Consider the following 17,686-nt stretch of genomic DNA (forward strand, 5'->3'; position numbering starts at 1 on the left):
CCATTTGTATGGCCATGGCATCCATGTTGGATTCAAAAATTTTTTTTTTTTACAAAAAACCAAAAATCATTGGAATATTCTTAGCTACATTTTAAGCCCATAACCATTAACATTAGTTGCGTCGTTCTTGTGGTATAAGCGTTTGAAGGTAGCCACATTGATTTTTTTTCGATTTTGAAAAAATCAAAAGTGGAAACTTTTTTGTTTTTATTTCTAAGTTTTCGAAAAAACTGTGGTAATTTTATATATATATTTGTTCAACAATCTTATCAGGATCCATTTAAGACTTTGATCTGGAAAATGCATTGCGTATATCTCGAAATATTAACATTTCAATACAACCATGTCAAACAAATTTTTGATTATTTTTTTCTATGACAGCTTTTTTCAAACCTCATTTTCTCCGCTTTTTTTTTTTATTTAATATTTTGGAAAATTTTTATGGAAATCTATAAAAATCAAAATAAAAAAAATGAAAGGTATCTTTGCACACGGCAAGGACCCTTCTCCGGTGGGCATAGTTCGGCCACCCAGAGGAATGGAGACCATGCGGATGTTGCGTCTTTTGATTTTTGCTAGTAAACCAATTTAAAACTCTTTTTGACGACGATTCTTCGCTTTGACTGGAGAACTGTTTTGAGTTTAATTTTTGCCTTCAATCTTATACCTATGGTGTGTTATTTACCGTTTAAAATGCTCAGTATTAACAATTTTCCTAACAAAACCTTTTTTTTTCTTTGATACCCGAGTACCCGGGTACCCGGGTATTCGGGTAACTAAACAACCGGGTACCCGGGTACCCGAACTACCCGGGTACCCGGGTACTCGAGTAATACCCGAAAACTCGGGTACCCGGGTACTCGGGCGAGTACTCGGGTATCCGGGTATCAAGAGCTCTAATTAAAATCCCCTTTTTAAACCAACTTAGTAAAAAGAAATTGGAATCGCATGATCATTGATCATTGAATCTTTTTCTTATAATTCAATATTTCATCATTGCTTGTAAATATCAATGCACTTTGATATGAACGAAAACAATGAAAACTATTGATTGTAATGTTAGTTCCAAGAAAAAATTATGTACAGCAAACATTGTTATGGGAAAAAAACAATTTGATCTAAATACATTGTTACAATTGTTTCTAAGAACAAGCATTTCGTTTGTTTCTAACAAAAACCTGATACCTAATTATTTGAAATGTTATGATTTATTTTTAGAACACTTAGGTCCATTTTCTTCACTCGGAGTTGAACATAACTTGATAATTTTTAATATAAAAATTCTCAAGTTTTGTTCAACTCCGTGTGAAGAAAATGGACCTTAAAGGTTAAATTATAATTTTGTATTATTTTTTCTAGGAAAAGAAGATTATCAAAAAATTAAATTTGCATTAACACAACAAAAAAAAAAAAACAATAACAATTTTTTATATGATCAAGTTAAAGCCATTAGCATTTTTTTAATATTTATTTCTTCTTCCCATAAACATACAAATCAAAGTTACCATTTTTAATTGAATTGAAAAAGATCTTCATTCTCATGAAATCTGCACCAGGACCGCCTTGATCAAATCTAGAGCTAATGTGACCAGTATCATCTTGTCCTGTCACAAGCATATGACTCAACACGTAGTTGGAATGAGGTAGATCTTGAGGAAATCTGCATTCTATGGTAACCTTGGCAAAGAAATCAATGTTTTGAGCAGCTTTTGAATGGAAAATCTCTTCATCACCTGTAAAAATTGTACAAATTTAATTTTCTTTTTAATTCAATATAATTTGATGCTGTTTGATTAGCTTACCAGGAATGCGACTGTTGATACTCACGTAGTCCTTATAAAACTTCGCTTCGGATTGTTGTAATACAGCGAACGCGAAAACTGCCAAAGTAGATATTAAGGTAATTTGCTTCATTTTGATGTAACTTCTACAATTAGAATGTGTCTTTCAAGAAAATGATCCCTGTATTTAAAAGAAAACTGGTCGAGCTTATGTTTAAATTACACTAAAGATACTATAGGGCCGATGAGAAAAAAAATGTTCTCAAACATCTTTAATTAATTAAACACTTGGTCAAATAACTATTCACATTGTATAGAGACTAGAGTAAGTCTACTAAAGATTAAACGGTTTTTATAATTCTCTAAGTTGTGAAGAGCTATTTTAATTGATATATGTACCTACATAAATATGTATGTACTTGAGGGAGAACAGCTTGAGACTTTTCATCAATGACCAACGTTAGATTGTTTGATCAGTTGTGCTCGTTTTAAAGTGTTACACCCTCAAATAAAAGAGGTCTCTACAAAACTTTTTGAATGGACATTTTTACTTTTAATTTCATTTTTTTTTTTTTTCAACAAACCAACCAATAACAAAAAATAAAAAAAAAACAATGATGGCATGGGAAGCAAGATCTTCGAGTATGAAATTTTCAAAAATCTAAAAACTTGTGATATCTATCTATATTTTTTTTAAATAACATACTCAAATTTGGAATACTCATCTAGAATACTTCATCATTAACATACACTTTAAGTACAATTTTCTCGAAACTAATTTTTGAAAACTTGTTGCAGTTATAACTCGAAAATAAATCATTCGATCGAATTTTCCAATCGAATTCAAAATATTAATTTCGCAGGATTTAAAATCATCAAATTTTGTTATGAGTCTGTAGTTCCACCGAGATCTGTAACTAACCCAAAACTGTTTCTAGTATTTTTGAACTCTCTTAATCGTCAAAATTTTAATGGTTACCAAATTTTTATTCATTTAACAAAAAAGTCAGATCATGGCTTTTTATTGACCTCACTGCTGTTGCTGTTGAGTTACTGCTAGAATTACATCCTTTCTTAAATTAAACTTTCAAAAAGTCACCTTTTTCAGTTTCGTTTATTCCAAAACCAACTATCAATATTAAAATAATTGAATAATTAGCACAACAACAAAAAAATTGAGTGAATAGATCTTTGTCACTTGTTTGAGTGCCATCTCTACTATTGATTGCCTTCTATTCTATTGCTCGGCTGGCAACCGAAAGAGCGAAAAAAAAAACGAAATCAAACGATTGGAGAGGTTTTCCAGATTTTTGGACTAAATCTAGAATAACTTAGAAACAGCAAACGGGATAGTCGCAAACAATATTTTATGAGAAGTTCAAAACCGTTTTTTTTTTTCTGCGAAAAAAGGATAAAAATACATAAGGGGACGCAAACCAAGAGCTCCCTCCAAATATTGAAGTGGGTGATGTTGAGGGCTCCAATTGAAGCATTCTATATTTCTGCACATGAAGAGAAAGTTTTCAGCTCTTTTCAGGCGCTGGAATTTTATTTATTTATTTTATCGACATGTCAGTTAAAAACAACGAAATAACACACGCGTCGGATTCTATATGGGTTTGCACCTTAAAACATTCATGGGAAAGTCGAAATATTTGTGTGTTTAATAAATTTAGAGATACTAGGTGATACTTCTACAACTCAAATATCTCGACTTTTCAATTAATGATTTTAAAATAACTCGTTCTTGTACATTTTCTTAAAATTGGAAATTCCCTTTGAAAACAAAATTTTGACCAAGTACAATTTTTGCAAAATACAAGTTCTTAGTTATTAGTCATGAAGGATTCTATCCTACTGAATCATTACCCTTTAATTCCTAAGAACCGTCGAATGCTCAATATATCTTTAATTAATTAGCTTGTTACTTAAAAATTCACAAACGTCGCAAAAATCAAACAAAATACGTAAATTAACATGCTAGGACTCATAACATTCCAGTCGATTTTAGACCAGAAAAACAGGAATACTTTTTCTATGAACCAAGCCTTATCTCAAAAAATGCAATTTACATACATTTCTAAATTCATGAGCAATCGGGGTGGTTTAGATGGGCACTGTGCACCTAATTTTTAACGCTTCTTCCACTCGGACGTAAAGTTATGTTGGGGTCTGAGTTTTTAGGGACTAAGGAAATGTAAAATGCAGTTTTTCGTGTTCCTTATATTTTCGATCCACAAATTATAAAATGAGTCAATGATTGAATTTTACAAGTGGAAATTGGCGCAAATCTATCTAGAATTTTCAACCCTTAAGGCTCCTGTATGCATACAAAGAAAAATCCAAATTCTTAAATTTGTTACTATAGGAAACAAAACGACCCTCTCCCGGAAGTTACTGATTTGATCTTGAAAACTTTTCAATCCCATTTTTAAAACATTAAACAAATCCTTCAAAAATCTGCTATTTAAGGAAACCGCATGATTTATTTAGTAAAATTTTCAATTTTATTTCAAATACATCAGAACATTTATTTAAGTTTTTCACTTCTTTTTACCATAAACAGTAACTTTATAACTTCCATCAAGGACACTATTTGCAATAAGTTTAAGTCTCATAAAATCTGTTCCAATTCCGCCATACAAATCGGTTTGCATCAATCCAGTAGTTTCTCTCAATGCTAAAACTTCAATATGTGTAATGATGTAGGGAGAACGAGATCCATTTTGTGGATAGTCAATTTCGAAAGTAGCCTTTCCGAAGAAATTTACATTTTGTCTTCCATGTGATGATTCGAAAATAAGTTGATCACCTTTAATACAATTAAGTTAACGCAAATTTTGAGATATAAAAATTTCTTTCTTACCAGGAACTCGACTGCTATAGACTGTAAACTCAGCTGGTTCAGCATGAGGTTTTGCTGCAGCTAGAGCAGCAATACAAACTAGAAACACTAAACGAAACATGTTGTTATAATTTTGAAAATCTGCTAACAATTGTAATTCCTTTTATACTCTTTTCATCTTCAAGGGTAAATTCAATACAAATATTTGTTTTTTTTTTTTTTTCGAAACAATCAAGAACTTTTAAAAGCCCTTAAACCAACTTGAAATTTGAAAAGCGACTTCATCTTTGTAAACAAAGAAATTTTAAATTTCTTCCGTGCATATGTTTTATTGTTCTTTCTTTTATTATTTTTATTAAATTAGACGATGAACGACACGTGGAATGAGTAAATAAACTCGAGACATAACTCAATTAAATGTTGCACTTGACTATACATACATCTTCATTTTGATGAAAAACACTTGAGTTTGAGAACTTTTTTTATCTGGAAAATGTTCTCTAAAGCAGATAAACCAACAATCCGATTAGCTATATAAAAGCAAACTAAATTAATTGCTTTTAATTAGTATCATAGTTTGACACAAATCATTAACATGCTTCGTATTGTAACTCTTTTCTGTTTGGTCCTTTCAGTCCTTGCTGTTGGACCTCAAAATTTCAATGTTGGTAAAAGGCAAGCTGGTAAGGTCATTTGATGAGAATTTCGGTTTTAACTAATCAAATTATTATTTGCTGCAGGAGCAATCAAATATTAATTAATTATTAATCTATTCATTTAATAGGCGATAAATTAATTTGGGCTGGAAAAGGCAACCAAGTAATTGATTTTGCTAGAGCAATCACAATGGAAGTGCCATTCCCACAGGAGGACAAAACTAATAACGCAGTTATTACTCAAATTTCAGCTAACACAGTCCTTGATGCAGGAAACTCACAGTTTTCTATTCAAAGTGGTGGAGTTGGACAAAAGAATGTTAATTTAAAGATTGTTACAAATGGTGCTCATAAAGTTACTTATAATGTTGCAATTTATGGAAAGTAAGAAAAACAAAAAATGTTTAATTGAGAAATAAAATTTGATTGCTAATAATACTGCAAGCATTTATTTGTATTTTGTTATGAGAGAGAGAAAATGGTAAGTAAGGTAAAAATATTAAGGATAACCAAGTAGTGATTTTTTTATTTGAAAGATTTTTTTTAAATGGACAATTTGTTAACCTGTCTTTTAACGTCACAAAATCTTAGGATTAGATGTAACGGGTGTGACGTTAGAAAATCGATTCAGTCTGTCTTCGGTGACTTTAAGAAACGATATTGTAGATTTTTGAATGAAAAGTCGTAGATATCGTATTTAATATGAAAGAAAATCTTATTACTTTTCCAGTAAGCATATATTTGAAAAAAAAATTTAAAAAGCTGTTCTTATAAAAACTGTTACTAAATATGCTCAAACAATTTTCATCATATAAAAGAATAAGGTTCTAAGTACTGCATTTTCTAACGGTAATATTTCGAAAACGGGAGCTGATTAATTTTTTTTTGACTTCGGAATCAAGTTCAGCGCACCGAAAACCTTCAGAATAGTATATTTTTGTTTCGGCAACAAAAAAAAAATTTAATTTTGTTAACCAGTGTTATTTATTACTGTTAGAATCTGAGATTGACTCGATATTTTTTTGAGAATTTTTTTTTTTAATTTTTGATAAAAATGATTTTTAAAATAAAAAAAAATAATTTTAAAATAATGTTTGCTTTAAAAACTTTTAGAGTGTTAATTTTTCCAATCATTTACTCGAAAACTCTTTATTTTCTTAAATTTTTAGATTAAGGTAAAGAAAATAAATTAAAATTATATGAAATTATTATTTAATACCATTATTTAGTTTCTTATACGTTTATTTTAATTTTATGCCTAAAAGTGGTCAATTTGCGTAGAATTACCCAAAAGTGAAAATTTTCAAAATCATTTTGTGATGGTTTTTCCATCTTTTTTTTAAACTATTTTTTTTGAAATACCCTTTAAAGTTAAAATTTTTTACCTCACCGCTAAACAAAATGTCATTGTGATTTTTAAACGGTGAGTACAAGAAAATTTTGAAAATCAATAACCTAAAATTTCAAAAAAAAAATGCCCTGTTTTCAAAAGTTACTCGTCAATTTTTCATATTAATTGGTCAACAAAATATTTTTTTACTGACTGTTCGAGTTTTCTATATAAAAAAAGTTACTCATTCGCCACAGTAACCCAAGTTTAATAAAAGTCGTGTTTTTGTCTATGACTCAGGCATTATTCTTTTTTTACTTGCGATATAGGTACTATAGGGCAAGTTTAGGATTCGTAAAAAAAATCGAACTCGAGATAACAATTTTACATGACATTACGATGATGGAGAATGCCAAAAAAGTGGGTTCGGCAATTCTGTCTGTCTGTCTGTCTGTCTGTCTGTCTGTCTGTCTGTCTGTCTGTCTGTCTGTCTGTCTGTCTGTCTGTCTGTCTGTCTGTCTGTCTGTCTGTCTGTCTGTCTGTCTGTCTGTCTGTCTGTCTGTCTGTCTGTCTGTCTGTCTGTGTGTCTGTCTCTATCTGGAGCTGCAGCCTAAACGAGTGAAGTGATTTTCTTCAAACTTGGTAGTTAGCAGTTTTTGGTGATTCCCTAGAGGGGAAATTGAAATTTTTTTTTTATGACCAAAACTAACGGTACTTGCCATATAACGGAAATAGAAAAGTTAATTTTTTTCAAAAACGGCTCTAACGATTTTGATTTAAATTTTTGTGTGTAGTACTACACATAAGAGCCAACTTTTAAAATAAAAAAAATATTTTTTGTACCGTTATTAATGGTACCTGTCATAGAACGGTTTTTTTCGTTTCTGAATATCTTGTACAACATTAACCTGATTTAAATGAAAATTTTTATACAAACGTGTGTAAGTAAAGATAATATTAAGAATTTAGAAAATTTTCCAAAAACGCATTTTTGGATTTTTAAAAAATATTTCAAAATTTTTTTTTGAAAAATCAATTTTTTGAAAACGGATCAATGAAAAATTTTGAAATTTAGTTTTTATGTGTAAATTAATTATTTCTTCAAAATGGCATACCAACTTTTTTTTTGAAAAATGTTAAAAAATTTTTATACATAAAAAATTATTTTTTTAAAAAACGGCTCCTACAATTTTCGAAATTTTTTTTCTAAAAATACCTTTTTATACAAGAAATAAAATGGCATATTTTTTTTTTTAAGATAATTTAAAATGGAGTTTAATTAATTATAAAAACAGATTTAATTTTTTTATACTACTTATGAAATTCCTTCAAAATATCAAATTTTAAATTTCTTGAATAAAAAGCTTTAACATTATAGTTACTTTAAGCATAAGAGCAAGTACGTGCGACCCCAGTCGTGCAATTTATTTAATTTAAAATCCAAAATAATAACTAATTGTTCTTGGAAATTACAAAAAATAAAAAGAAAATATTTTGACCACAAAACGCAAGTATACGATTTGGTTTCATATACAGTGGCGAGCAAAAAAATCGCAGCGATTTGAAAAATATTTGAAATAAAGCATTAAACATTAAAAGAGCTTTGATTTTGGAAAATTTTTTAAGTAAAACTCCTTAAGTTTCATTAAAATTTAAATTTTAGTAAAAATGGAATTAAATTTATTTCTATTAAGCTAAGAAATAATCCAAAAACGAAATAAGGCCTAAATTAAAGCGAGCAAAATAATAGCAGTGATTTTCTTTTTCTATTAAATTTAAATAAAACAAGGGCGAAAAAAGTTCAATTAAACGGTATTTTATTAGAGAAAATGTAGTATTCGCTCCCATGACCGTTATTTTTAACTACCGCTTAGCAACGACCTTCCATGAAGTCGTAAAGTCCATGAGATCTTTGAGGTGCTATAGATCACCAAACCTGCTCAACAACGGTTCATAGCTCCCGTTATTTTAAGCTTTGGCTTAAGACACATCTCCTTTTATATCCCCCCAAAGTTTATAGAAGGGATAGAGGTCTGAAAGACTGAGCAGGTCACTTAATGACCTCAATCTTAGTATCTTGAAACCATTGCCTGGCTGCTCTGCTAGTGTTTTTTGGGTTATTATCCTGTTGGAAGACCCATTTAAGCTTCACTTGGTGTCGGAGTAATAGCAGCATAATGTTTTGCAAAGTATTCAGGTGCCAGAGCTGTATAATTATACTTTTGATACAAGATATAAGGCCAAGTCCATAGTAGCAGAAGTATCCCTAAAACTTAATATTAAACCCTCTTTATTCTTTTGAATATTCTCTGGATTGATGAGAGAAAATTGGTTCTTTATGGTGATTTAGGGTCTCGGCAATTTGTGTAACGACCAAGGAAAACGAAATTTAAAACTAGATACATTACAAAAACTAATTAACTTGGAGGATCCAGTATAAAGGACTTTTCTTGCCGCAATACATTTTAAATCAAAATAAAGCTGGTTTTGAAAAAAAAAAACAACATCTTTCAGTTTGGTTATATGACAAGTACCGTTAATTTCGATTCTAAAAAAAAAGGGGCAAAATTTAGTCTTGCCCCGGGGCGGGGCCCCCACGACTCAACGTACGCCACTGCTTCGTTATGTCATGTCTGATTGTACCTAGTACAGTTATAGGCATATAAATAATACACTTTGCACAGTTGTCATCAGTGCTCAAAGATTTTTCTACCACAGACATTTTATAATATTAATTTTTTTTAATTTTTCGTATAGAGCATAATGTTACGTATACGCCATAAAGACCCATCTTTAAATAGAAAGCTCTGGTTGAAAATTCTCTTCTACTTTCTAAGGCTTATGCATATATGCATCTTATGAAATCAGATATGTATATTAATCAACATATTCACACAGAATTAATTAATGATTAAACTTTTTTATAATTTAATTTTGCTTAACAAAAGCATGGGATTTTAAGATACTTAAATTTGATTCTATTGTTTAAAACTGCTAATCTAGTTTATGGTTGATAAAGATTTCGCAATTTTGCTGCCGAGTCAGGGTGTAGTTAGCTGTGAAAAATGATATAGCTTCAAAACGAAACTCCACTTTCTTCTAGATACTGCTTTGCCTAAACTTAGATCCTAAATTTCATATCAGAAATGGGGATTTTAGATAAACAAAACCTTCAATATTTATCCAGCATTTTTTTGCATATGTATGTGTATTGACCATGAACTACAAAACAAAGTATACGTGTATCTTATCGTTTTAGCTTTTCCAAAAACAATAATAAACTGAAATACCAACCAACATATCATAAATATTAAAGAATTTCGATGTTCTCTCTACACTGTTGTCGATTTTTAAGATATCATTTTGATTCATAAATCACTAACAACAAAAAAATATGTTATCATACAATTAGAAATATTTCTCACCTATTCTCTTTTATTTGTAATATTCGTAAAAAATTTCAAATGCAATGTCAAGATTACAATTTCAAAATGCGCCATCTAGACAAAATAACATACTTACCTTTTGAGCAAAAATTTGTTATCAAAAAATAAAAACTTAAAAAAACAAAAACAAAGCCGATAAGATAACTGATGGTCAAACAAAATAAAAGAAATAAGAAACGCAATTTTATTCAATTAAAATATAAAAAAATTTAGCTTCTTGAGTTAGCCAATTTGATTTGAACATAGGTATAATATTTCAATCAATGTGTGGAATGGCTCATTTAGATAGGATTTTGGGGTACTTGTATGATTAGGTATGCCAAAAGTCACAGGTGGTCAAAAAGAAGATACCTTTTCCAGAAGGCTTGGTATGACTCTATGAATTCCCCAAGACTTCAATTAGTCTAAAGTCTAAATTTTATAAGTTTAAAAAAGGGTTTTTTTAACTACTTTTTTAAATTCAACAATATTTTCAGCTTTTGACCCCATTTTTACGGAAAATATAAAATCGATTTCTGCTTTAAGTGAAAACTTAATGTAAAAATTGAAAAGGACTGTTTTTTCTCTTCAAAAGTAAATCACCAAAAAAAAGGCCTTGTTCATTAAAAACAAAAAACAAAAACCTAAAATTAAATATCAAATAGATTTAAACACATAATTTTGATGAAATCTTCTAATTTTAACTCATGTATATTATGTATTTTTGTTTTTTCTTTCTTTTTTTTTTTTCTTTTCAATAAATATATTAAACTTATAAACTTTTTAAGGCTACAATAAAATGTAAACAATCACAGATTTGATTTCTTTTAATGAATTTCATATGAATTTCCGTTTGCAAACATGATTTCTTTTTTTTTTTTTTTGCATAATGAACATTTGAAGAAATTTGATAATAATGTCAATCAATACTTTTTGGTTTTCTTTATCCTTGTTTTTTTTTTTTTTCTCCTTCTTTTTTTGTTTAATATCCATAGATAAATATTTCATATGCAAAATTTGCTGTGTATTTACATTGAACTAATAATTCAAATGTTTTATTATTAATGCCTCCTGTTCCTTTAATAAATCCAGTATTTGCATCTTTACTGGTTGTATCGGGATCGGCTAGAACTTCAACTAATGTGATAATTTTACCATCACTGCCCGAGGGATAGCGAAGAAAAACTTCAATGTCTTCTGGTTTGCTGAATTGTTCTGAATCCAAGTGGTTTAAAATTAATTGATCACCTAAAGAGAAAAGTAAAAAACATAAGAAAATAAGTTTAAATATTTTATTGGTATTTTATTAAAATTCTAGTACAATTTTTTTTTAGTTCAGGACGAATATTTTATGAAGTTTTCTTATATCCTTCTTTTTTAAATAACCGAACAAGTTTTGTCTAAAATCAATAAAGGCTAGTCACATAATAGGGAATTAACTTTTTTTTAATAACAGTTACAAACGGTTAGAAACAGTTAACAAAAATATATAAATTCCTTTCAATCAAAACGGAAATGACCTTTTGACTAAAGAGATAACTCTTTCTTCTTTTTTTTTTTGCTATCTTAAAAAATAAGTGCATACATTTTTTCATAAAATGAAATAATGGTAAATGTATTTTTGATTAAATAAACACTATCTTCCTTATCAACCAAAAACCTTTTCTGCAATTGGACATAATATCTTGAGTGGACAATTAGACATAGAACCAACGTCATATTACTAAAAATAGACTTGTATAAATCTTATCTATATGAATTCTCATAGATATCTTTAAATTCAAAATAAATTCGTTTAATTTTTCAGACAAATTATATTTTTAATTCACAAAAAAAAATTAAAAACTTAACTAGGAGCAATTTTAAATAATTTTGTTTAATTTTTTTGAAATTACTAGTAAATTTGTTTTAGATTTGTTGGTATCAAGATTTAGGCCCAAAATTATAGAATCGTGAACCACTTCATTGATTAAAATTAAAAACTTTTATCTTAAAAATCTGATTCCCAGAAATCAAATTATAAGCGTGCTTCGATTTCCAAAGAACATCGGTTTGGCCCCCATAGTTGAGTCACCAGAGTCCGTGTTTTTGTCGGCAAATGACAAAACTCTCCTTTTTTGTCATCGATTTATTATCAGCTATTACAATCAGATTCTAATTAAGATTGTGAAGCTTCTCAAGTACATATGTTAACAAAAAAAAAATGTAAGTAATAATGTGTATCAGTTAAATAAAACACAATTGTATTCAAACAAAATACACTCAACAGAAAGTTATTAAGTGTGGAAAATAATACCAGATTTTCAATTGAATTTTTTTTTTTATTGATGTTCTTTTTTTTTCAAGTTTACTCAAACAAATCTCAAAAATCAAAATCCGTTTTTAAGCCCTTTTTTAACCTATTTATAGAGTTCAATTTTCAAAAAATATACCTATTAGTATTATAGTAGTAGTATAGTTTAGTAACTTTTATGCAAGGTAACATTATATTAAAACCTTGTTATTTACCACGTTTTGCAGATGTTTAACAAAGGCTTTTGGTGTATTACGTTTTGTCTACTTTTCACTTTCCTTTTCCATTTTTTAACCCATTTTATAAGAATTGTCTGAATATGATATACAACATTATTATTGTACCGATCATACTTAGGAAGTTCACACCAGACCAATTGGCGACAGTTTTTTAACCGCCTACTATTTCACTAGTCCGAGCATATTTTTACTTGCGATATAGGTACTATATATCAAGTTATGCATTCGTACAAAAAAAAAAAGTTGAGATAACATTTTTCCATGACATTACGATGGTAGACAATGCCAAAAAAGTGGGTCCCGGAAGTCCGTCTGTCTGTCTGTCTGTCAGTCTGTCTGTCTGTCTGTCTGTCTGTCTGTCTTTATAAGGAGCTACAGCCTAAACGGATGGACCGATTAATGTCAAACTTGGTATGTTTCGTTATTTGGCGACTCTCCAGAGGGGTTTTTGGAATTAATTTTTTTGGACCAAAAATAACGGTACTTGTCATATAACGATTTTAGTAAAATTGAAATATCTCAAAAACGGCTCCAACGATTTTGTTTAAAAAATTCAAGTGTTAGTTTTAAGCTAAGGTCTATCTTTCAATGAAAAAAATTTTTTTTGAAAACCATTATTAACGGTACCTGCCATAGAACCGTTTTTTTTTCAAATCCGATTATCTTCGAAAGTGCTTGTTCGATTTCAAAGAAACTTTTTGTGAAGAAGCATTTATGTAATTTAAATACAAACCAAAAATAAAATTTCCAAAAAAATGATTTTTGGATTTTTAAAAAAATTTTGAAAATTTTTTTTTGAAAAATCAAATTTTGGAAAACGGGACAATGAATTTTTTTGACTTTAGTTTTTAGATGTTGATTAGTGATTTCTACAAAATGGCATACCAATTTTATTTTAAAACTTTTTTTCCAAAAAATTATTTATAAAAAATTAGTTTAAAAAAAAACGGCTCTAACGATTTTGAAAATTTTTTTTCTAAAAATGCATGTTAACATAAAAATCAAAACTGCATACTTGTTTTGGAGGGCAATTTAATTTCAGATTTTATTTAATTTTTTTTTTAAAACGAATTTTATTTTTTTTTTTTTCAAATTTCTATATAAAAAGTCTTAAAAATTTAAGCAACTTTAACTCTAAGAGCAAGTTCGTGCTACCCAGTCGTGCATTTTATTTATACACGAGCTAGATAACAAGCACCATCAACCATTCGAGTAATTCGAATCTTTAAAAAAAAAATAACGTCAAAATGGAATATTCAGATTTTAATTTTACTTAATTTCAAGCAGAATAGATCCGAAGTCATTTTATTAATAAAATGGACGAATGGGTCGCACGAACTAGCTCTTAGAGTTAAAGTTGCTTAAATTTTTAAGACTTTTTATATAGAAATTTGGAAAAAAAATAAAATTCGTTTAAAAAATAAAATAAAATTAAATCTAAAATTAAATTGCCCTCCAAAACAAGTATGCAGTTTTGATTGATATATTAACATGCATTTTTAGAAAAAAAATTTCAAAATCGTTAGAGCGGTTTTAAAAAAAAACTAATTTTTTATAAATAATTTTTTGGAAAAAAAGTTTTAAAATAAAATTGGTATGCCATTTTGTAGAAATCTCTAATCAACATCTAAAAATTAAATTTCAAAAAAAATTCAATATCCCGTTTTCGAAAATTTGATTTTTCAAAAAAAAATTTTAAAATTTTTTTAAAAATCGAAATATTATTATTTTGGAAATTTTATTTTTGGTTTATATTTAAATTACATAAATTCTTCTTCACAAAAAGTTTCGTTGAAATCGAATAAGCAGTTTTGGAGATAATCATATTTGAAAAAAAAAAACGGTTCTATGGCAGGTACCGTTAATAATGATTTTCAAAAAAAAAATTTTCATTGAAAGATAGACCTTAGCTTAAAACTAACATTTGAATTTTTTAAACAAAATCGTTGGAGCCGTTTTCGAGATATTTTAATTTTACTAAAATCGGTATATGACAAGTACCGTTATTTTTGGTCCAAAAAAATTAATTCTAAAACCTCTAGGGAGTCGCCAAACAACGAAACATACCAAGTTTGACATTAATCGGTCCATACAGATAGACAGACAGACTGACAGACAGACAGACGGACTTCCGGGACCCACTTTTTTGGCATTTTCTATCATCGTAATGTCATGGAAAAATGTTATCTCAACTTTTTTTTTTTGTACGAATGCATAACTTGATATATAGTTCCTATATCGCAAGTAAAAAATCCTGGAATAAAGGTTATCAAGAAAATATCACTTTTTGATTCAAATAATTCAAAAATCCTAAATTACTACCTATTAAACAACCGATCAAAAATCATACAGACTATAGCTATTAAGACGGTAATTCAGGGGTACAACACAAAAACTAACCTGACCTCCTTTGCATTTTATTATTTATTCTTGAAGTTTTTCCTCAACTCTATTTTTTAAATCGATTTATTTTCAAAGAATAATCCTAATATTCTGACTCTTGCTCTTTAAGAAAAAGACTATTCAGAAAGAGTCTAATAACGTTTTACATGATGGTCGACACGACACATTTTGGTATTAATTTATATCATTACATCATATTAATAACTTTCTGTAGGCACACCTCTTTTTTGTGACGTGATAGGCACACGGGTGCGAATTTGGTTTATACTTTTTCATGTCGCTGGAACTTTTTTCGGTCACAATATTTTATAGAGAATCAAGTATGAAATTGATGTAGAATATTCCGAGGAATTCGAATATTGCATTCACAATTCCGAAAAAAAATATTTTCACCCTTATAAAGAGACTTTTTTGTGACCACTTTTTTGAAAAATCGTAATTTTTTTTATTTTTGTCCTACCAAATTCGCACCCGTGTGCCGACAGATGGATAAAATTGTTTCAATACCTATGCTATGATATGCAACAAAGCTAGTGCAACACTGAAAAACTCTTGTTATACCATTCCAGATGGAATACAAGGTGGCTCAATATCTCAAAATAACTCCTATATTTATTACTACCAACGATGTAAATTTCATGCCTTTATCATATCAAAGAAATAGATGATAGATAGGGAAAAAGTATGAAAGTAAAAAATTCATTTCAATATTTTATGGAAAATAAGTTATGATAGAAGGCAGTCAGTAAACCTACCGCAGTTCGTTTTTAAGTGTTAAAATTAATTAATTTCGGAAACTAAAAGTATGTATGCATCAAATCCTTACAACATTATTTAATCTTTACGTAAAATGTATTTTCTCCGTTTTTTTTCACTAAGTATAATTTTAGCCGAAGCTGCTCACAGCTTGTTTAAAATTCTTAAATAAATTGTTCGGCTTAATTTTGGAGAGAATTTTGTATGGGAGAATTTTTTTCAAGGAAAAAATCTTAATTATCCTGCGTTACCATGTGAAAAGAACTTATAATTACGGTAGCTTAATTTGTAATGAACATCGTCTAGTTCGAGCTGTCGTAATACGTGCTAGCCATTGGTAAGGCCGTTAGGGGAAATCATAGCTAAACTAAGTAATTTAAAGAGGTACGGGTGTTTGCTGCGTTATCGCTGAGTTACCGCATTTAAAAAGTAGCTATTGTCGACAATTGTATTAATGTTATTCTTATAAAGTATTTAAGTGATCAGTTACTGCGTTACTGATAAATTACGCTATTCGAAATACGAATTGCGAAACTAATTTTTTTTTAATTATTATTTCGTTATGTAATTTTTTGCATCAGGAACTTGCATACTATTGACCTAAAACTGAACTAAAAAAAAACTCAACACGCTTAGCCAATGTTAACTAGCCTCTTTAAAGCAATAACAAATTCATATACGTGTGATTCAGTCAGTGATGTGATCGTGGGATTCTTCAATAAGAAACGATAAACACTTTTGTTTTTGGTCAATTATTTTGTTTCACAATTGAATGCAATGTGCACTTTCATCTATGAAATAAGAAAGATAAGAAATCATGTTAAGGAATTGATCAAAACACACGAAAAATCACATTTACAAAAGTTTTCTAATTCGTTCGCATCATCCGTAAAAAGAATTGCTTGAAATTTCTAATTTTACTGTCAATTTAACTAGTTTCGATCGATTCAAAGCCATTTGAGTTGCCCATGAGTTGAATAGTTTAAAAAGCCCTTTCAGTGGTAAATAACTCCCAATCGGTAGGTTGAAAACATAAAAAATGCGGCACCAAACTGTATAATACTAAATATAGTAACACTAACCGTAACGCACAGAAAAAGAGAGATCGCTACTGTTGATAGAGTGCCAGTTTGTATCTTCAGAATTAAGAACCGACCCATTACACATCCCAAATTTTACAAAACCACTTAAAACAACAATACGTCAGTATTTAATATGCTTTTCATTTAAAGAGTTTATGGTAAACAAACACACAACAAACTTACCAGTTATCCTTTTTCCTTTCGAAAATATAATATTCCCCTTGACATGACGAATTTTATCAAATAGATCAAAAGTTGCTTGCGGATTCAATGTCTGATAAGAATTATTTTTTCCAATAACTGTAATATCCGTGTATTCCAATTCAATGCAATTAACTGAAAGTATTACACCGATCCATAAAATACCGGCAATTGCAACATTAGTCAATAATAAACGCGCCATTTCTTTGCTGTATTTCCTTTCGAACGAAATAAAAACGCTCTCGAGTAAAATTATTAAATTTTACGCCAAAATATCTGAACGATATGGTGTTCTGTATTGTACGACAGGCTAATAGTAACTCCCTTCACAAGTGTCCAGTATTTGGCTATTTACGAACCACTTGGCCTTTAAATTTACTGAAAGATATCGTGCATTCGTTTTTTGATATAATAAATAGTTTTGCGAAACAAAAAAAAATATATAAGCTCTTTTTGCACCTCATAAAAATGAAGATAAGATTTCGAATACAGTAATTTTATTTGTTTTTGTTTTTTTTTTTTTATTTTTTTTTTTATTCGAAAATGATTATATTCGAAAAGCTTTTCTAGAATATTGTGTATAGGTTGGTTTAGTTTACCTACATATATTTTTATATCAATTATATGGTGACCACAGTTATTTTTTGTGATGATTATAAAGCCATAGTCCAGATT

The 17,686-nt window shown here is 29.0% G+C and overlaps 4 protein-coding genes across 4 annotated transcripts; 1 reads left to right on the forward strand and 3 right to left on the reverse strand.

The window, feature by feature from the left end:
• Positions 1-1,453: 1,453 nt before the first annotated feature.
• LOC129911697 (uncharacterized) lies at positions 1,454-1,972 on the reverse strand. Its single transcript, XM_055989567.1, has 2 exons — positions 1,803-1,972; positions 1,454-1,733 (listed from the first exon to the last, which is right to left on the reverse strand). The coding sequence occupies exons 1-2, from the start codon at positions 1,912-1,914 to the stop codon at positions 1,468-1,470; spliced, it is 378 nt and encodes a 125-aa protein (XP_055845542.1). The 5' UTR covers positions 1,915-1,972; the 3' UTR covers positions 1,454-1,467.
• A 2,293-nt stretch (positions 1,973-4,265) lies between these two features.
• Positions 4,266-4,788, reverse strand: LOC129910376 (uncharacterized). The gene is made up of 2 exons (XM_055987731.1): positions 4,648-4,788; positions 4,266-4,593 (listed from the first exon to the last, which is right to left on the reverse strand). Exons 1-2 carry the CDS (start codon positions 4,745-4,747, stop codon positions 4,325-4,327), a joined length of 369 nt encoding a protein of 122 aa, XP_055843706.1. The 5' UTR covers positions 4,748-4,788; the 3' UTR covers positions 4,266-4,324.
• A 371-nt stretch (positions 4,789-5,159) lies between these two features.
• Positions 5,160-5,720, forward strand: LOC129910377 (uncharacterized). Its single transcript, XM_055987732.1, has 2 exons — positions 5,160-5,309; positions 5,411-5,720. The coding sequence occupies exons 1-2, from the start codon at positions 5,222-5,224 to the stop codon at positions 5,668-5,670; spliced, it is 348 nt and encodes a 115-aa protein (XP_055843707.1). The 5' UTR covers positions 5,160-5,221; the 3' UTR covers positions 5,671-5,720.
• Positions 5,721-10,194: 4,474 nt separating this feature from the next.
• On the reverse strand, positions 10,195-17,388 carry LOC129912026 (uncharacterized). The gene is made up of 2 exons (XM_055990107.1): positions 16,994-17,388; positions 10,195-11,285 (listed from the first exon to the last, which is right to left on the reverse strand). Exons 1-2 carry the CDS (start codon positions 17,211-17,213, stop codon positions 11,020-11,022), a joined length of 486 nt encoding a protein of 161 aa, XP_055846082.1. The 5' UTR covers positions 17,214-17,388; the 3' UTR covers positions 10,195-11,019.
• Between the last annotated feature and the right edge of the window lie 298 nt (positions 17,389-17,686).

This window comes from Episyrphus balteatus, chromosome 2 (genome assembly GCF_945859705.1).
Source record: "Episyrphus balteatus chromosome 2, idEpiBalt1.1, whole genome shotgun sequence".
Classification (NCBI taxonomy): Eukaryota; Metazoa; Arthropoda; class Insecta; order Diptera; family Syrphidae; genus Episyrphus; species Episyrphus balteatus.

Excerpts from the sequence above, each read along its gene's own strand:
- LOC129911697 (XM_055989567.1), bottom strand. The coding sequence starts at position 1,914 with ATGAAGCAAATTACCTTAATATCTACTTTGGCAGTTTTCGCGTTCGCT. Across the intron at positions 1,734-1,802 it reads TATCAACAGTCGCATTCCTG|GTGATGAAGAGATTTTCCAT; the intron begins GTAAGCTAATCA and ends CAATTTTTACAG.
- LOC129910376 (XM_055987731.1), bottom strand. The coding sequence starts at position 4,747 with ATGTTTCGTTTAGTGTTTCTAGTTTGTATTGCTGCTCTAGCTGCAGCA. Across the intron at positions 4,594-4,647 it reads CTATAGCAGTCGAGTTCCTG|GTGATCAACTTATTTTCGAA; the intron begins GTAAGAAAGAAA and ends ATTGTATTAAAG.
- LOC129910377 (XM_055987732.1), top strand. The coding sequence starts at position 5,222 with ATGCTTCGTATTGTAACTCTTTTCTGTTTGGTCCTTTCAGTCCTTGCT. Across the intron at positions 5,310-5,410 it reads TGTTGGTAAAAGGCAAGCTG|GCGATAAATTAATTTGGGCT; the intron begins GTAAGGTCATTT and ends TTCATTTAATAG.
- LOC129912026 (XM_055990107.1), bottom strand. The coding sequence starts at position 17,213 with ATGGCGCGTTTATTATTGACTAATGTTGCAATTGCCGGTATTTTATGG. Across the intron at positions 11,286-16,993 it reads GAAAGGAAAAAGGATAACTG|GTGATCAATTAATTTTAAAC; the intron begins GTAAGTTTGTTG and ends TTTTCTCTTTAG.